We start from the raw sequence: 19,678 nt of genomic DNA on the forward strand, positions 1-19,678 counted from the left end.
TCCGTAAACTGATGCATATAGAGTAACTGCTACTACTACAACAGGCCAAATTTAAAGAAATCAAAGCAAAATACTGCATCACTACAGTCAATTGGTAGTCTGCATCTTTGGCTCATACATCTATCATTTACCTCCCTACTTTAATTTGACTGAGGCAGATAAACTCAGGGGTTTTTAAAATCAAGTGCTTTAAAGTCAACATAAATATTACAGGTTCTGTAATAAAAATATTACAATGCAAGATTACAGCATTTGCAATCTAAGTATGACAAATAAAATGGGACCTCCTTCCTGAGGGACTTTCAACTAATACTTGAAGAGCATAAAAGCTCCTGAAGTGCTTTGCAAATATAAATTACTGATCTCAACTCTGCAGTATAGTTATCACTATTTAACAGGAGGGATAGTGGAGGCATGCCAGCCAAGTCATAGTTATATATTCAAAGTGACTCAAAAAGTTGCCCGCTCCTCTCTAATTTCTCTATTAAACTCCTTGTTATTTCCACCAAATTTAGAAAAATGCTGTTCGGTAATTTTTTAAATTTTTTTTTAAATATAGGTACAATGTTTCCATGTAAGGAAATAATGCAACTTAGGTGTTTCCACTTTCCTCCCTAAATGCTAACTTGTTGAATTCTGATAGAAGACAGATGCCATAAATTGAGGACTATTAACTCACTGCAGGGCCACAACCAGCAAACTACACCAAAGGAACAAGCTGAGGCTCTAGTCTCAAAAGCCAATATTGTTAGAGGCACAGGAAACTGTGCAAGCCTATTTCTGCAGAGGTCCTTGTTTTCAGTTTTGCACTAGTACAAAAGCGCACCTTCAAACCTACAGAAAGAGCATAGAAATTTAAAACAAAACAGTCTCCTTTTTTACTTTGAAGTAGAGACACTAAGCAATTTCACTTGAGATTTCATCTAGACACTGTTTTAGTGCTCACAGGAGCTGAACCAGTCAGATTAATCCATCTGAAAACACCATGTAGTAATAATATAAATAGCAACACAATTTTTCACAAATTAGTCCACGTGTAGGTTCAGGATAGAGAAAACTGTCAAATAAATTAAGTCCATATAACTAAGAAAAAAATATTAAATCACTAAATTATAAAAACAACATTAATGGTAACTAACAATGAACAGAAAGCAAAACATCACCAAGTTAAAACAGGTAACCAGACTACACTGGTATAGCATTTTTTTCCATTCACATAAATATAATCAGAAAACTAACACTTTTTCCATAAAAATATTTCCCTAGAATTTACTTGGTTCTAACCGTTAAACTTTAAGAGATTTCTGCTGTTATCCACACTATAGGTCAGTTGACTGACTTGCACCTTAGTAATTTGAAACTTTCTTTTAATACCATATATGTAACTGATGCTTATATATTTTCTTAACAGTGTAATTTGAGAGTGGTTTTGCTCTTTGCAAGTTTTTGTTTCCTTCAGTTAAATACTATTTTACGCCATGCATAACTGTGCAGCTAACTTGCAGTAATGTTCCAGGAAATGAGAAGTATTAGTATGTCATCTGTCCCACAGGAGTGAAACAGCACTGCCAAGTGACACTCACTGAATAAACTATGGAACATGATCTTATTTTTTTAATGTAATTGCTTCCTAGAAAAATAGAGAAATCAAGAATTCCCAAACAATGTGGAAAATTTTGCAGTCCTCAGATAACCGAGTACTTAATACTGCTAAGTGGAAACACTCTGTTCTGAGCCCTGATTTTGCCAAGTGCCAAACACCCGTTTTGTAGCTGTGGTAAAAAATGGTTGAGGTGGTTCACAACCACACCAGAGGACTTCAGGAATGGGACACAGACCAGGCACATCTAAAAATGGAGATGACCTAAGGTAAAAATAAGTATGGTACAAACACTAAAATACAGTCTTTTTTTTAAAAATTCTCACAGCCACATACTATGCCGCAAATTTCACACCTTCCAGCTTCTCTGGGTTTGTCACAGACTTCGTATTACTGAAACTTCTTACGGCAACGTGAGAGTGCTTAAAACAATTTGCTAGTGCTGTATTTTATGGACTTAATTTGCATAAAGAAGTTTTTCTTCTGCTACTGGGCAAACAAGCTAAATATGCACCACTAAAAGCATCTTTCCAAGAGTTTTAGGCAACTTGAAGAGCAACTACTTTTTGTAGTGCTCCAAGATTGTTCTAATTGCAATTTCTAGAGTGAAGTGCAGTTGCAGAAGTCTCTGGCTTCACCACATACAGTTATAGGTCCTTCAACCCTCTGCTCTAATTTCAGAACACAGATAATGACATACAAACCCTTGATGAAGGAAAGGCTGAGAGTAGTAGCAGCACAGCGGCTTTGATGCTCTGATTCCAGAAACTAGCTGAAGTAATCAAAAGAGCCCTAATGAAAGAAACAGAGTATCCAACTGAATCATTCTTCACAGCTTGTTCCTACATTCAGTAGTTTGGAGAAAAGATTACTTGTAGTTTGTACCACTCCGTTCAAATGATGACTTTCCCCTTCCCATCAGACTCCAGAGATTAAACACGCACAATCCTCAGAGACGTGTGTGCGGCGCTGTTTCAGTCTTCCAATATGGCTCCTTAATAGAAATGCAAAGACCTGTGACACAGCAGCATTTATAAATCATTTGCTACTAGGTGAAATGTTGTCATTGAGTAATGCAATTGTCCCCCATGTCCTGAGCATAACGGTCTGACATTATAGTCCTTAATTCATCGATATCCTTTCGTAACTGACAAACATCCAGGAGCTTCTTCGAAAGGGTTTCTGTGCTGTGGTAATTTTCATTCTCTTCAGCTGAACAGCTCAGAGCTACAGAAAAACAACATCAAAGGTTAAAGCTCTAGCAACTGTGCTCTGTGAATACTTCAACTAGTCAGTCCCCTTTGAAATAAGGGGTAGGTCACTTTAATTACATCAAGACAAATCATGCTTTTGTATAATAAAAAGCCAACAGAATGTGATACTGTGTGAACTTTAAAGTCAATTCATAGCCCATCACTGCTTCTCTGTAAGACATAATTTTCTGTTTGCACTGAGATCTAGACTTGCTGAAGTCTGATGGATCTCAACAGCAGTGAAAAAAAAATGATAGAACAGGCATTTTGTAGAGATTTTGGAGGTTTCTATAGCCACTCAGAAAAAGAACGATAGGAGGGCTTGGGAAATGAGGCCATGTAAGCTGATAAAACAGTACCACAGGCATCCTGCCAGCTGATGATGGTCTTGTGGACTTCAAGACTGGCATGTGCTGCACTCCCCAGTACTTCAGGGGGTTATAGTGCAGATGAGTCTACGTGGTGTGTAATAGCCCTTGCTGCACAGGACACTATACTTTTACCTTTCTACCTCGCTGATGGTCCAGTTCAGCAACCAGTCTGTCTGATTAATTTTAATTAACATTCAGAAAATAATGGAATATGATACAAAAAAATGTAATTGTTTATTAAGCTTGTTAAAAGAAAAGACCTAACACGAACTCACTATGCTGAAACTCTGTCTGACTGGCTTTAGGGCATGCTTCTCTTTTCCTGGTTAAGTTTAATACTAAAGTAAGTGGTGAAGACTAGATGTGCCATTAATAGTACCAGAGATAAAGTTGCCTGGCACTAGACATCTAATACACACAGACCCACCCACCCACCAGACATACACGTTCAAACAGTAGATGTATATTCTTACCACTTGACCCCAAAGGCTTTAAAACAAAAGCACATGACGCAGCCACCCCAGGCCTGCTTATGCCTCACCTCCCTCATTATGAGTTTATAGGGCAGAATATGTTGGATAGAAAAGCATCCGTTAACCCTCAGGGTGATTTAGGAGGGATGGACATGTGGCTACACACCTTTCTTTTCTAGTTGGGTGAACATATCCATGATTGGGTCCATATGAAGAGCCAGCTACTTGCTCTCCTGACTTGGCAAGGACCTCTGTCCTTGTGTACATGTTTAGTGGCCCAGGTGCACTAAAAGCCCAGCTTTTCCAGAGAGCTCCAGTAGTACAATCCACCCACGACTGCTCCAGTTGCAAAGCCAGGGGGACACTGGCCTGTCCAGCTGGCAACAAGCACTACTTTTGCTAAACTGTTACTCCTCTGTGTCAAAACACTATTAGCATTGGAAAGACAATATCACTTACATCTGATTCCCAGCAGTAAGGAAAGGTTAGGCTCCTTGCCCTGAGCTCTCTGGGTAAGAATACTGCACAGTGCTTTCAAGTCAAACAAGCAATGGGACATTTCCTTGAACAACTGGTCTGCTATAGGCATCTTCTCAGATACTGGCTGCCTGGACTGCTCCACCTGCCGCATCTGCTCCTTCAGGCAGGCATTCTCTTCCATCAGTCTTTGGTTCTTTGTGAGAAGTAAATGGGAAGAAGGGGAAGTTAGTCTGCAGCATGCACTGTAGCAGAAAGTTTCCTGTTTCAAACCATAAACAATATCACTAAAAATAATTAATTTCCATACATGTAATCAGTATTTCTGTATCCCTCCAAAGAGTGGCAGACAGACAGCTTTTACATGGTCATCCATTTCAGGTTACTATTGATTAGCCGCGTTCACCCTTGAAGTTCTCACTTCTTGAGGTACGGATGGTATCTATTATGTGTCTGCACAGCAGTCAACTGTCAAATATGTAATTAAGCTCATACAGTCCTACCATGGGATCTCATAACGATTCTATAAGGTTCTTCCCAGCCAAGTGTGGTCAGGGGTTGTGTTACTGGAACTTTTACTTACTTCAGAGAGAGTTTTATTTAACTGTTCTATATTCTTTTCTTTTTCTTCAAGTTCATTTGTCATCTTCTGAACTATCAGCTTTTCTTGCAAAAGCTTCTCTTGCATAGACTAAAGTGAATGAAAACACAGGTAATGATTTTAAATTTTTATACTTTATATTAGCACTGATAAAAAAAAATGCATCCTCAGTAAATTTCTAAGTTTTAGTTACTTATTGCTTTTGTATTGATTCTTCATTTTTTTAATTTTATATCATGTTCCACCTGGTAATATTCAGGTGGATGCCAACAGCTCTCTGTACATTAACACAGGCATTCCAAGTATCAGTGCAGCCCTTTAAATAATCAGTATCTGTTTAGAAACAAAAAGATTGCATGTATGCAAAACCTTACTCCAATAGGGAATGCATGAAGTCTAAAATAACCATGCAATTTTGTTTATTCTAACCAATTTCTCTTTCTTTTGAAATAAGCAGCAGAATTATAACTAAGCTTAATTTGTGCAATTCCATGTTATAACTGAAGATTTTTTTTTTGGACTCTACTTTCCACAAAGACTATGTCTAGACTTCCTACAACCTTTTACAACACAGAATTCACCTCACCTTCCATACAGCTGAGAAGAGAGCCTTTGTTGTTACAGAGCAGCAACCTTTTTAAAACCATTCACAGACAAAATGGAACAGAACAGTCTACAAAACTCTACTGTACTAAGAAAACAACAACTACAGGCAAAAAAAAAAGTAGTTTATTTGCAGTTTATAGTGTCATTTTTAACAGATACAATAACTACTATTTTCAGCAATTTAAACAGCAAATTTCTAGGATGCTGTTGTATTGGAGCTTTGCATGACTGACTTCCAGATTAGTCACAAGCAGTAACAAACAAACAACTGCTGCAACATGGAATCAGCCGCTCTCAAGCCCGGAGTTTCCCCTCAGAAATCAGGAGATATTTCCAAAGTGGATTTTTTGAAGTGAATTTAGCATAACCACGGGTGCTTTTGTTGTTAAAAGCATTCATATTTATTCTACTAGTTTGCTTTTAGATCTCTAGATATATCTTTTGAGGTCATCTGGCAAAATTCAGAACAAGGAATATTCAAACCATCTTATCTGAATACTAATAACAATTAATAGTGACTATATAAACTTATCATGCTTTAAAACACAGAGATCTTTTCAGCTTTTGTGAAGAAAATATCCTCTTTTGTCATTAATGGTGTTACTCACAAATCCAATACTGTGCTAGCACAGTGCATATAAAGTGTCTCTCCATCCCTAGCTCACCACGTTGGTATGTAAAACCTGCTGCCCAATTTCAATTATAAGATGCAAATCCGATCCCAGCATGCTCAAAGTACAGCTGGAGCACTGGTAACAACGGTGCATGCCTTGGCACAGTTTTGATTGCAACCTTCAACAGAGTGGAACCAGAGATCATGATGGGGGGAGAAGGAGGAACATTTCACAAACCAATGGCTCTCAATTTATGGAATAACATTGTCCCAGAAGAATGTTTTTTTTCTTGAATCTCTGTAGTAACAACCCTAAATATTATTCTTCTAAAGCAGATAACTCTCATGGGGAATTCTATAAGGTAGTTTAAATAAAATGCTATAGAAAGATCAAAGTCACTCTTTAGTAAAAGATATGTTTAAATTGCTGCACTATGACTCTGCAACCCTATTCAAAGACAGAAAAAAAACCAAGCTCCCCAGTTACCTCGACACAATTTGCTGTTGGTTCTGTTATGTTGGTTTTGCAGTCATCAGAAAAAAAAAAACAACTTAGCTTTGGAAAAGAAGCCAAATTTACTCTTGTGAGAGTTTTTCCTAAGATGTATGAAGAATAGAACTTTCAGGGTACTAGTACCAGAGACTGTAGCACACAGGAGACTGTGTCTGTATACGGGCCTGTCCTTTACCATGTACGTGGCCTACAGAGTGGATGAGAACCATTTAATTGACTTGACAGCTATAAGAATTACTAATGCTGAGGAGAAGGCAGGGACTAATGAGAGGCAAGGCAGGGTTGACACTCAGTGGAGTTTTCAATGGCCTGGCCACTCATAGGAGGTGCACAGCCTTGACAGAATTTCCCAACACATTCAGCTCAACACCACACAAGTGGTGAGGGAAAGCCAGTACTTTTGTCATATGCTTTGCAAAACTGGAAAACAATGGTGCTAAAATTTACACACTTAATAGGGACTAAAAAAACCCACACTCTTTTCCTGTAAGTAAAAAGAATCAGCAGGCAGAACCCAGAAATGACTACTTGGTTTTAAAACCATTTTCACACACTTGATCTGCTTCTCAGTTTACCCACATCGTGCCCCTCAGAAGGAAGTGCTGAATTAACATGCATCCGGAAGATAAGCTGTGCGAGAAAGCACAGCTTCACACTCCAGAGGGAGGAAGGGGAGGAGGAAAGAGGGCCCTGCCCCACGTCAAAGGAAGCACCCTGGGCCAGGAGAGGGCAGGAAATAGCTCTACTCCAGGCATTTCCTTTGTCGTGCTTGCAGATGAGGAAAACCTGCAGTGGTGTTCAGTCATCTTCTTCGGTCTTTTAAACACATTACTGAGAGAAATGGCCATATTGGGTCAGAGTGAAGGTGCCTCTAGCTCTGTCTGTGGCAGCAGCCAAACAGAAAATACTTAGGAAAGATGAGGAGAACAGAGCAGTTCAAGTGTCCCAAACCCCCTCCCAGCTTCCAAGTATCTTCAGAGTTTAGTAGTCTGATGATAAGCAAGTTCAGGGATACCCAGCGCTGCAGTTGTGACACATGGATTAGTACGACCACTTACATTATTTCATGTTTGTGTCAATGCCAGACATTAAATGTTTGACTGTGCAGCCTTCCTGAGGATGGGGGTAGCTGGTAGAGAAGACAGGTTCAGAGATATTACCTTCCCTAGTGTATTTTCAGAACTACATTTGCCATTAAATTTACATAACTCTGCAAACTACTCCAAAAACAACTTCTAGAGTATTTCAAATGTGCACATGTTCACCTCATGAATTGCACTATTTAATGCGAACTACTAGAAGTGGAAATCAGTGTTTATTTCTAAAAGATACACCTAACATCTGCTACCCTAATCTTAAAGCTCAGAAAAAGCACATGTGCTTACCAGCTTGGCTAAGCCCATAGTGCTGTGATTTCCCAGTTGCTCATAGTGCTATGAGTCCTCCATACTTCACCCTTAATTTTTCCATATGTTCTCCAAAGTTACAATTTGGTGGCGTTACTCCCAGCCTGGCACAGTTTGGGTTTATTGTGACTGACAGGACTGACAGATATACTTTGGGTAACACATGCATTGTACAATCTGACTTACTTCTACTGTCTTCTTTTGGTACAAAAAAATGTTAATTGTGATATCTAAATTAATCATGTAAATACAGATATTTTTTTTTTAAACACCACTAATCTATAACTTTTCTTTCTGAAGATCTGCTCTATATGCAGCATGACATCTTGTCAAGATCAACCAGTATTTTACTCCCTTACACTCAAGGGAACAAATCAACCAAGCAAAACCATATAAGGAAGATCAAAATCATTCTACCACGATTATGAGTGAATAGAAACTCGTACTGCTTAGTACACTGCTGTTTGAAATAAAATGTCTTTGTTTCCAGCTTTCAAGTTAAAATCAATGAACTGAAATACACTCTCAAGCAGAAATTTACAATGTGGCAGCAGACAAGGAATAAAATGAGATCTTGCGAGCTAAAGATAAATTGTATCTCTGTGCTGATCAGAGATTTGAATTTCTAATGAACTGATGTTCAATGCTTTCCAATGAAGAAATGGAGAGGGCCACCGAGATCAAGGATACAAAGAAGCTGCTCTAGCTCCATAGAGTACTCCCCTCCACTGTGAAGGGAGCATTCTGCTGATTGCTTACTACCATCCTGTCCTTCTTCCAAACCTAATGTATACAGAGCTAAAGCAGAGCAACTTCTTCATTCTCAAGGGACAACCCTGTAACTTCAGTCTCTCTGGAGGGCAAGGAAGCAAAAAATGTAGAGACAAATGCCAATTTAGGACAAGAATGCAGAAACTAGAATTTATTGAATTTGGCTTCAGTATGCGCTGAAAACAGGTTTGTTTGTTTTCATAAACGCTTTTTCTAAAGCAAGTCATGCCTTCTTCCCTATAACTTGTATAATGTTTCCTTTTCTCCACAACAAACACTGGTCACTAAGTAACTTCCAAGTCTCAGGAGCCCGATTGTGTTAATCCAATCCACAGAGCTGCAACTGACTCCAATTTGACAACCTCTGCTGTCTTGAAAAATCCTTGGCTCCAAGTCAGGTGCCCAAAATCCACCAAGAGAGTTAAGATATCTAAGTGAGTGATGTGTTAGAAACCACCTGAAGAGGGAACTGCTTAAACAATGTGAAATGTGAAGTGGTACAGTTTAGAAAGGCACCTGTCTCTACTAAGGATCTCGGCAGTGAAGCGCCTAATCAGTATCACTGTTTGTACTTTGGATGGTCACCTGAACCCCAAAGCTGGATGGGAGGCTTCACTGTTACTTACACAGACAGTCCTCACCCTTGAAATAAGCAGTTCTGATATGACATCCACTAGATCAGCAGCGCAAGGATGCTACGTGCAACAGTTTTTCATTTTATGATGAGTACCAGCGCAGTGCTTAAACCATACAAACATCAGTAACCAATATATTATGAGCCTGCAAGAGAACACAAGTCAACTACAGGCCATAAGATTAAGTTCTTGGCATTTCTAACTTTGCCTCCTATTTGGGAAGATAAAAGGATGAAATTCAACTTTAATGATGTTAATTTTATGGACTAAAAATGTAAAAAGTAAACAACAAAATTTACACTCTTCCTTACCTGCATGTCTAAAATCAGTCCAGCTATCTGATTTTGTTGATTGTCTATGACCTAGAATATAAAATTGAGTCATTTAAAAGACTTGAACCTTTTCAGATCTTTTTAAAAGAATCAGCTTACAGGTGTGCAGCCATAGAATTTAAATGGAATCTTTGAAAATATAAGTGACAGGACAGAATTTAACTCTGACAGAACGGGCAATTCATGTAAAACACATGTACTGAACAGAAATGGCTACTGAAAAGCAATCTGAATTAGCAACAAATGTGTAATTCTTTAGTGAGATATTTATTTTTAAAGTAAAAAGAAAAAAGAAATGCAAGACTCAACATTAAAGATTCCACCAACAGATCATTTGCAGACTAACCTTACTGGCTTTCTCATTCTTTTCTTTGAGACATTCATTCTCACTCTGAAGCTGTTTTGTGTCCAACATGGGAAGGCGAATACCATCTTCCAGGCATTTTTCTACTTTCTGTTGTAAACTGCCATTCAACATGAAAGAAAAATTAAGTGCACTGACAGAAATCAGAAGAGTTGTGTATTCCAGTGAAAAATTATAAAGTTGTACCACCAGAACTGTAAAACCGTACCTAGAAGAATCCAGCCTTACAAATGAGCTGTAGATGAATGATGCAAAAATCCTAAACTACTGAAGTTACCATGACACTGACAAGAACAGATCCATGCAGGAATGGTTTTAAGGGACAGATTCTGTGCTGTATCTCCTAAAAGGCACAGCTCCAGCAGTACAGCGTAGGGAGAGAGGGCAGACAGTAGCAAAGAAAAGCTTTGTGGTGTTCACAGCTGCTCTGTGCTACTGTGGGAGGCAAAACCAGCACCAGCATAGATGAGAGGAGTCTTCAGACCTCTCAAAGTTACAGGAGCTTTAAAATCAGGCTCACTGGGCCATGTACAACTCAAAGCAGAGTCCAGAATTGGAGGCTGCACTGAGTACTGGTGACCTATTATCCTGGTTTTGGCTAGGATAGATTTAATTTTCTTCCTAGTAGCTGGTATGGTGCTGTGTTTTGGATTTAGTGTGAGAATAATGTTGATAACACACTATTGTTTTGATAAGTAGAGCTTATTCTAAATTAAGGATTTTTCAGTTTCCCATGCTCTGCCAGCAAGCATGTACAAGAAGCTGTGAGGGAGCACAGCCAGGACAGCTGACCCCAACTAGCCAAAAGGTTATCCCGTACCACAGAACGTCACGCTCAGTATATAAACGGGGGAGTTGGCCAGAAGGTGTAGATGGCTGCTCAGCCATAGGTCAGCAGGGGGTGAGCAACTGCACTGTCCATCACTTCTATTTTCTTGGGTTTTATTTCTCCCTGTTACATTCTTTTTCATTACTATATTTTATTATTATTATTGTTATTTTATTTTACTTGGTTATTAACTGCTCTTATCTCAACCCGTGAGTTTTACTTTTTTTTTTCCCAATTCTCCTCCCCATCCCACTGGGAAGGGGGAGGAGTGAGAAGGTGGCTGCATGGGGCTTAGTTGCTTGATGGAGTTAAACCAGACACCTATCCTTCATGCCCTCTATGACTTGTAAGGGGGAGCAGAAAGCCACTCATGCCAGCTACTCCCAGGAGGGCATGACCTTCAGACCCTCTGTAGCTCAACTCAAGCTTCTAGGTATAGCTAGAGCCTTTCCCTGCTCACCTTCTCCTAGAAAGGAAATACATTTTATTAGTGTTAATCTTGCTGTCTAATTTAGAAACTAGGAGCCACCTCAATTATTTGTAGGCTTTCAGAAAAGACAAAATGATCCCCCTTTAAATTATGAGGGCATGAAGAAAAAAGGCCTTTCATTGGTAAGATGGAAACAATGCGTCAACAATTTGTCTGCCAAGGTGTCCTAACCAGCTTGCCTTTCATCATGGAAACACTTTCAGACTTCTGTGGCATGCACCTTTACCCAATGGAGGGACAGTGAACTGCAGTAACATCCACATAAATTATTAAAAGTGATTCCACCCTGCTTTCCCCCTCCCCCCCTTTTTTTTTTAAAAAAAAAAAAAGTGTTTAAGTGCCTCCCCTCATCTAAAATGCACCATAGTAATAACGTCTCCATGTCCCATCTGGAATCTTCTAATGTCCCATATGATTTTCCATAGTTATGCAAGTTAAATAACAGTACATGAGCTACAGCTAAATCTCCCTGAAAACACCCCCACCCTCCATGAAACGGTAAGATTTAAATAAATCTTTGACCCTTCCCTGATATACCCCTCAGCCAATATCCAGGGAGCTTTTCCACAGCTCGTGACAGGATTAGTTATCAAATATGAGTGCTGACAGCTTCTGTACAATCCCCCTTTGCTGCACATGTTTATTCTATCCTCTATCCAGCAACAGCAGGCTGTGATGCCATTGTAGTGGTGTCCCACATCTTTAAAGAAAGATAGTGAAGAGTGTTGTAGGCAGACTCTTCTCTGTGGAATTACTGGCAACTTGACACAAATAAAAATCTTGTTGGATTTTCTATTGCATTACACCATCATTCCGCACAGTAATATATTTATGCCATGAAAAATCATTATCGTTGTAAGAGATTAAGAGTGAAAAGAACATTAGGTCTCAACATCAGGTGGGAAAGTACACCCATTTCAGGGCACAGCCCAAGCAGCTGTTCATACCTCTGCACCGTGGTGACCAGCTCTTTTTCTTTTTTCTTCTGACACACCAGTTGCAATTCTCTGTCTCTGCACTGTGATCGGGCCTCTCCAAGCTTTTTTTCTAACTCAGTCATAGCTTCTTGAAGTTGCTTGTTCTTCTCTTCTAGAATTTGCAGCTAACACAGGTTACATTAGTCAGACATGATGCCACATTAGCAGAAGGCCTGGCAGCAGGCCACAGCCTTACAGTTACCTTCTGTATAATCTTAGACTCATTTCACTTATCTGAGTCTCTCTAATAGCTACAGTGCTTTCTAAAACATTGAAATACTTGTCTTCCTAAACAGATAGGGGAAAAAAATAGATGTTGAAACTGTAAAAGATTTGACAACAGGTATTAGGGAGCTTGTAAATGTAAATGTAAAACAAACTTCCTTTACCTTACCTGTTTAGTCTGCCCTTCTATATCATCCAGAGTTGGTAGGTCAGCCAAATATTTTTCTAATGTTTCAATTCGTCTTTGTTTTTCTTTGTTTTGCTCAGACTCTTTCTGGCATTTCTTTTTCAGGCTATTAATATATCGGTCTCTAGTTTTAAGCTAGAAGAAAGTAAAAGTACATGTTTTATGATTACAGTGAAAAATAAACCTGCTTTGGAAGCAGAGGTTGGTCACTCTTCATGAACCGTACTCTCAATTGCTTGAAAGCGTTTGTTACTGCAGAAAACAAAACAAAAGAATAATTAATCCCAGCAGCTCCAAGTCATAGACCCACACATGACCTCAAACCACAGTTGCTTCACCCCTGCCCAGAACACTTCATATGCCTGCAAACTGAAAACACAAATAGTTCAACAAAAAAATATTCTTTTTTTTTTGTGTGGTTTTTTGTGGGGTTTTTTTTTTGTTTGTTTTGGTTCGGTTTGTTTTTTTTGTTTTCACCAATGGTGATGTTCATGTGCAATAAATGATCAGGAAATATTTCAGTCCAACTTCTTCCTCTGGTCTAGGAAAACAAAACACAGGGACCAAGAACTTAGCCCAACAAGAACTGGAGCTAAAAACCTGACTCTGATGGAGTCTGAAAATTACATCAGAGGACATCAAAACAGAATAGTGGCTTTCCTAAACACCTTTTCTAAAGGCATCTTAATTGCCCATCAGCCTGAAATAGGTTTTTGATATTGTGTTATCTTTGCTTGCATTCCTGGCACATACTTTGCTTTATTACCTAGGTCAAAAAAAGCATGAAGGCAGCAAGAAGAGTATTTTCCAGTCATAGGCCAATTTAATGAAAAACATATCTCTATTGCTTGAACTAAGGTGTAGTAATTCACAGATAACAAATACTTGTCACTAGAGTAAATGCTAAATGTACTTTTATTTCCATGCTACAGACATCCATCTCACTGAGAAATAAATGTATGACACTGCCAATGTCAGAGCTGAGTAACAGAGCCTCCTGAAAAGTTTAAGTCAATGATATCTTGAAAGTTTTTATTTTCTGTATGGGCCACAAAACTCAGGATTGCCACAAGATCAGAAATCTTTATATCTTTTATTTTGTCAAGACCTCAAAACTGAACAAAGCTTTCAGGCTGCTTTAAAATCTTTCTGATTAGATAAAGCCCAAGTAAACCCCACATTCAGTAAGGCAAAGTTGCAACTCTGCCATGATCTTTTGCCACTTTTTATGTGATTCAGAACCACATACTCCCCCCCACAACCCAAGCCTTAAAGGCAGTGACATAAAGATGCACATGTAAGCCAGTGTTACACAGTAAGAACTTCCAGGAGTCTGAAGGTTAACTATCTAAGTGAATCCCTTCCCTTGTTTCTCAAAGACAAGTCGACCAGTCAGAATACTCCAGTACTTGTGCAACAAAGATTACATGATTTCCAAATCTTCTTATCCTGCGTGTACACCATAGGGAATTTCCCCTCCTGCAACCTCTCTCTTTCTAATAGCTACTGTGTTTGTCTTGGGATTTCTCCTGCCCTCTCTAAATCCCCAGCATCACCCTGAGAACTCCTCCTACTTTCTGTTGGTGAGATGAAAAAAAATGTGGGTTTTTTTTTTCATTCACTCTTGCTGACTCTGCTGAGGGGAAACAAGCTTTGAATTCTGGTTGGGTTTGGGGTTCCCCCCCCCCATTTCCTCCTTCATAGACACACTGCTGATGACTTCATTGGGACAGGTAAAAAAGGAAAGCTCTCATCTCTTGGCAATTAAATATTAAAAGCTAAGCCACAAAATCATAGGGGACACCACTACTACAAGCTATCAGCAGTATCTTACAAGAGTCCTTCAGAGTTATCCATAGCAGAGGGAGAAGGAGCAGCCAGCAGGGTATGGGTGTCTGAACCAAAGCATTTCCAGCCCAGCAGCCCAATTTCCAGATGAAATGCCTCAGAACTAAATTAAGGGCTGCAACATCTGCAGATGCCAAGAGGCACATTCATGCCTGGCATAAGGAAAAGGAAGAATGTAGGCATTCATAACGTCGACACTGATGGAGAGTACTGCAGTATCTACCTTAGCAGGCTCTCTCAGCTAGGAAGCTATGAGGAGCTACCATGACTACCAGCCATCCATAACAGTGAAGCTCCTTCAGCCTTCTTAAGTTTCAGTGCCAGATAAAGAGCTCCCAACCACCTTAGTCTTCATCTCAGTCCTATACTCTACACATGGAGCCTAAGGGAAAAAATCCCTTCTCTTCAGGCACCAGGATTATACAGAAGGTGGTACAAATATCCCCTTGCTTGGTATGTCTGCATGGGGCAAAGACAGTTATGATGCCAGCAGCAAACGAAGAACACCTTTGTTCTCTGCTGGCCCTGCAGTTTCTCAAAAGGAAAACATCACATACATTCACCCTAATGCCAGAAGGCACAAAGTACTTCAGAACAAGAGGACTTCTACTCCCAACATCTCATCACCCACACCAGACATAAGCAAATGTCTACAGTAGGGAAAAAAAAAAGGAAAGCACACTTTTATAGCTTGCAGCTGCTTTCATCTTAGGGGCTCTCCTGAAGCAGTTATTTCTGTGCATTTATAACAAGACAGCACTTCCGTCAGCTCACCCATTTTCCCTTGAGTCCACCTATATACTCTTAGCATCCACAACAGCTTTCAGAGAAACGATCTACAGGTTTGCTATAGAGAACCGGCATGAGGAATCAGCTCCTTTTGTTGATCGTGTACTTGGCTCCTAGAGCTCTTCTAGATGTTCCCTTGCTCCTGCAGCAGGAGCTGACTGTCCTTTGTCCCTTCCAGGCTGCTTGTGGCTCTGCAGATTCAATCACACTCCCCTTCAGACACTTCGTTTCCAGTGCAAATATTTAACCATTCCTCCCGTGATTTTCTGATGGACGTCTGCTTTGTTGCAGACAGAAGTAGAAATGTATGCCAGCAACCTTAATCTAAACTTCTTCATGTTCTTTTAGCATAGACTTACAAGCAAAGCTCACCTGAATGTTAAGAGCATTTTTCCCACTCCCTCACCAAATCTGGCTTTGGGCTGAAAAAACACTCACTCCAAAGAGGCAGGCGTTTGCTCAGAAATAACCCTGGCACACCTATTGGCAACAATCCCTTTGATCAGTACAGAAATTGTATTTTTGTCCCCTAACATCAGTCACTGACCCAGGAAACCACACCTTTAGGCTCTGGGCTGATCTCCCTGTGAGCACAGCAGAGGAACTGCAGAGATGTCCCCAGGCTCAGCATGCAGCCTACTGCTTGGGTTCCCAGACTGTCGTATCCCTGCAGGAACACAGCACAACTCCATTCTCCCTCCACAGTCTTCCCTCAAACAGAACGGCACTAATTTTATTACAGAAACACACACTCTCCCTCCCTACCCTTTCTCTCCTTGAGAGCCTTTTGTTGAACACACAGAATGGATGGGTGTTAAGGGGTCAATCAGGCTCCTAGTTACAGACCATTCTGCTGACACAAGCACTGCTGCACAGGTCCTCACCACTGCCACCACCTACAGCAGCAGTTCCTACACAGTGAGGAACACAAGCAGTAAAAACTGAGACAGGAGGAAGCAGCAGCAGCAGGTTAATTCTGCCCTTCCTGAACATTACCCTTAGTGAAAAGCATACTGTATGGTTCATATGAAATGGTAAGGCAGAATCTGAGATGAATTCTGGTTTCTTCTTCATCTTCTCACCTAACACTTCACTGTATCATACTGCTCCTAATCCTTGAACCTGCATTAATATAAATCTAAGCCCAGTAGTAAAGCCTAGTAATCAAAGAGGAAGATAACAGTAACAATGTATCCCTAAAGCATTAATTAGGAACCACTTGGTCAATGGCACATTTCTGCTTGCAATAAAGGAAGGCTGTCAAGACATTCAAACTACCCCTGGGTACTGCTTCAGCCTCCAAAGAAATCCTTTGTCAAGACAGTTCCAAGAACACAGTCATCTAAGCCCCTTCCTTGTCTCAGAATAAAGTCTACTCTGCATATCCTAGCAAATCTACAAGACAATTGCTGCTGCTGAATAGGCACATACAGGCTTGTAAGTACCTCTCAAGGCATGAGGCCTGCATTTACGAGCCATGACAAAAATCGGGATTTCATTTTCACACTTTATGTTTTTAAATGATACTTTATTTACTGTAATAAACACTTCACGCTACATAAATTCTTAGAGCTGGGCAGCTTTCCTTCAAAGCAAGTTTAACTGATAACCTGATTAAAACCATCATTTTGTTTGTTATTTCATCTAGTATTACGTTTTAGGATGCATTCACTACAAGTTCAGATTTATCCATTGCCAACACCTACAATCACTAACTACCCATTTTTCTATCACAGACAATTTAGCCACCTTTTGAAAATAGCTTTGCAATCCACATACTAAGTTGCTTTCTTGAAAACAAAACATACATTGCTATAACAATGTCAAAAAGAAACTTGGAACACAAAAGACACTTACTTTCTCCTCCATCTTCTTTTTCTCCTCACTAGATTTGTTTGAAATTTGTTTTACAAATTCACTGAGTTGTAATTCTTTATTCTCAGCTGCTGCAACCTTTCGCTCAAGCTCCTCAAGGTGGGATGTTGATCTTTCTGAAACATGAGGTTGGAGTGGTGTGCTCTCATACTGTGGTTGCTTACAAAAAGAAATAAAATAATCATAGAAATGAATGGACACATATCACTGTATACTTGAGCAGAACAGCAGAAAACAGTCGTGCATTTTTTTTCCACTGTCAGGAAGGGTGGGGTTCGATTTTTCAAACATTAAAGTATGTGGTAACAGCTTGCATTTTGTGAATCTGGAAGAAAAAGATGAAGACGCTGGACAGCTTTACATTCACAACACATGCAAATGAACACTGTGGGGCCACTTTCCCCTTCAGATTTATGGAAGGGGTGTGACTTTTCTTGCAAAGAAACTCCAGAAAATCCAAACAAAAAGTGTTTTCAAAACAAATCACTGTCACCGCTTTAATATACCATTGCCTAGGAAGAAAAACACTCTATAAGATGGCTACAAATATACTGAAGTAAAAGATGCTCCAATCTCAAGATCCTTCTAAAGCGGAACATTAGTACTAGTCTGACCTTAGAGCTATCACACTTGAGCTACCCAATGGTGCAGGGACAAGCCTGAGACTGCAGCTACAATCAGAAGGCAGGCCTCCTACATTCTGGCCTCCTACATTCTGTCCTGTATACCAAAACCCTCTTCCCTTCCCATTTCATGCCGTTCAATATTCCTCTTCTACCTCCACTGTCCACAGACAGACAAGTACAAAATGGAAATCAACTGCATGTGGGATGAAAAAGGAGATGCATCCCATCAGGTTTTCAGTTTCAAGATTCTTTTAATAACATGAACTAGTAACTTTAAAGGAATTATACAGACAGTATTTTTAACTAGTAAAATTCCTTCAGCAGAGCATTAAAAGAGATTAAAACCTCCACTAAAGAAGATTTGCATTTGTAAGTTAATCTTATAGAAGGCACACAAATCATGCAAAAATCCTAATACATTATAAACTTTAACTCTTTAAATTTTGAAAGATGAATGCATCTGCTGCTTTATTTGAACTGCACTATGCTACACTAAGATACATGCACTAAAATTTCAGTTTTTGCAATATTTTTTCCCCCAAAAAAAATCTTCATCTATACAGAATTTTAAAGTACTTTATAAAAATCTCCTGAAAGCATCAAAAGCCACATTCCTAGGTGTCTGAAAAAGTTCCTGAATATCTAACTTCACACTGAGACTCCATGTGAATTTCTCTCCTGTCTCACACAAACCAGGTTCTCACCTGATGCACAGCTGTGTTATTCCAAGGACATAATTAATGTCATGCTGAAGTATCAGCTGAGATCCTGATGCAGTGCTTGTGACAGGAAAAGATAAGGTAATAAAAGGGGGACAGAACAGCTATTTCTCTGCATATCTGCCTTTAACCTTCTCTTCCTGCATTGCCTTTTAGATACGCTGAGCTCTGGAGAAGGAATTTGACTGCTACCCTATTGCAGCACACACAGTCCTCAAACTGATCTGTGTTTTGTGGTCAGCCTATGCCACCTCATCCTCACACTTTCAAGTATTTGTGCTAGTTAGATAAAAATTAGGACAAATATGCCCAAAATACCACCACACATTCCGTTTCAGACTAAGTGTTTCTTAGGAATACTAATCCATAATCTTTTTATGTATTCTGGGCACAGGTATTCCACTAGTCTGTTTGCCTTCTCACATGTCTTCCATCTACTCTATCGATACAATCTAACCACTCCTTTGGGCAGCATCTCCTTGTCTTCTTCAGAAAACCTTCCATCAGTTATTTTCAGGTACTCTCTTATCAAATTATTTATCTCTTAATATCTCCCTGTATAACTGTGCTATGTGCATGCTGCTAAACCCTTATTCTTACAGTGTCCCAATCTCTCATTCTTATCACATTTCAAAACAACTATGTACAAAATGTTAATGTAACTTAGATTTCTGCAAATGTAAGGTAAACTATGACACTTACAGGGTAATCTCCTCTATATAATTTATGGCTATACAATTACACAACCATTAATAATCACAAAAGCTCTACATTTTGGCCTGCAGTAAATTGTGAACATGCTTTCATGTGTAAGTTACTGGGCAATGGAAAGCTTTGCTGAAAGAAAAATATCCATCCTACCTGTAAATTAGTCACGTAAGGTTCTTCACAGTTCACAAGATGGCTCAGTCTTGCATGTTGAGCTCGTAATTCATTCTCCCTTATCTTCTGATGTAAATTGTTAATTTGCTGCTTTTGCCTGTAATACACAGATTTTATTTGAAAAGCAAAGGAATGAAACAGAGATTAAAAAACCATAGATCTTAAGACTCATACTGAAGAATACTGTAACAATGCTACTCAACTACCCTGGATAT

At 39.4% G+C, this 19,678-nt stretch overlaps 1 protein-coding gene across 3 annotated transcripts in view; it reads right to left on the minus strand.

The window, feature by feature from the left end:
* Positions 1 to 554: 554 nt before the first annotated feature.
* Positions 555 to 19,678, minus strand: part of CEP85L (centrosomal protein 85 like) — a 153,014-nt gene continuing 133,890 nt past the window's right edge. For all 3 annotated transcript variants that reach the window (XM_026845652.1, XM_026845654.1, XM_026845651.1), the window contains exons 5-13: positions 19,443 to 19,560; positions 17,219 to 17,395; positions 12,707 to 12,859; positions 12,283 to 12,437; positions 9,999 to 10,116; positions 9,632 to 9,682; positions 4,758 to 4,865; positions 4,157 to 4,370; positions 555 to 2,827 (exon numbers count right to left, since the gene is read on the minus strand). In XM_026845652.1, coding sequence (XP_026701453.1) covers positions 2,664 to 2,827; positions 4,157 to 4,370; positions 4,758 to 4,865; positions 9,632 to 9,682; positions 9,999 to 10,116; positions 12,283 to 12,437; positions 12,707 to 12,859; positions 17,219 to 17,395; positions 19,443 to 19,560 — 1,258 coding nt within the window. In that variant the 3' untranslated portion in view covers positions 555 to 2,663. The remainder of the gene's footprint in view (positions 2,828 to 4,156; positions 4,371 to 4,757; positions 4,866 to 9,631; positions 9,683 to 9,998; positions 10,117 to 12,282; positions 12,438 to 12,706; positions 12,860 to 17,218; positions 17,396 to 19,442; positions 19,561 to 19,678) is intronic.

The sequence above is a fragment of the Athene cunicularia genome (assembly GCF_003259725.1).
Source record: "Athene cunicularia isolate RWA chromosome 3 unlocalized genomic scaffold, athCun1 chr3_part1, whole genome shotgun sequence".
NCBI lineage: Eukaryota > Metazoa > Chordata > Aves > Strigiformes > Strigidae > Athene > Athene cunicularia.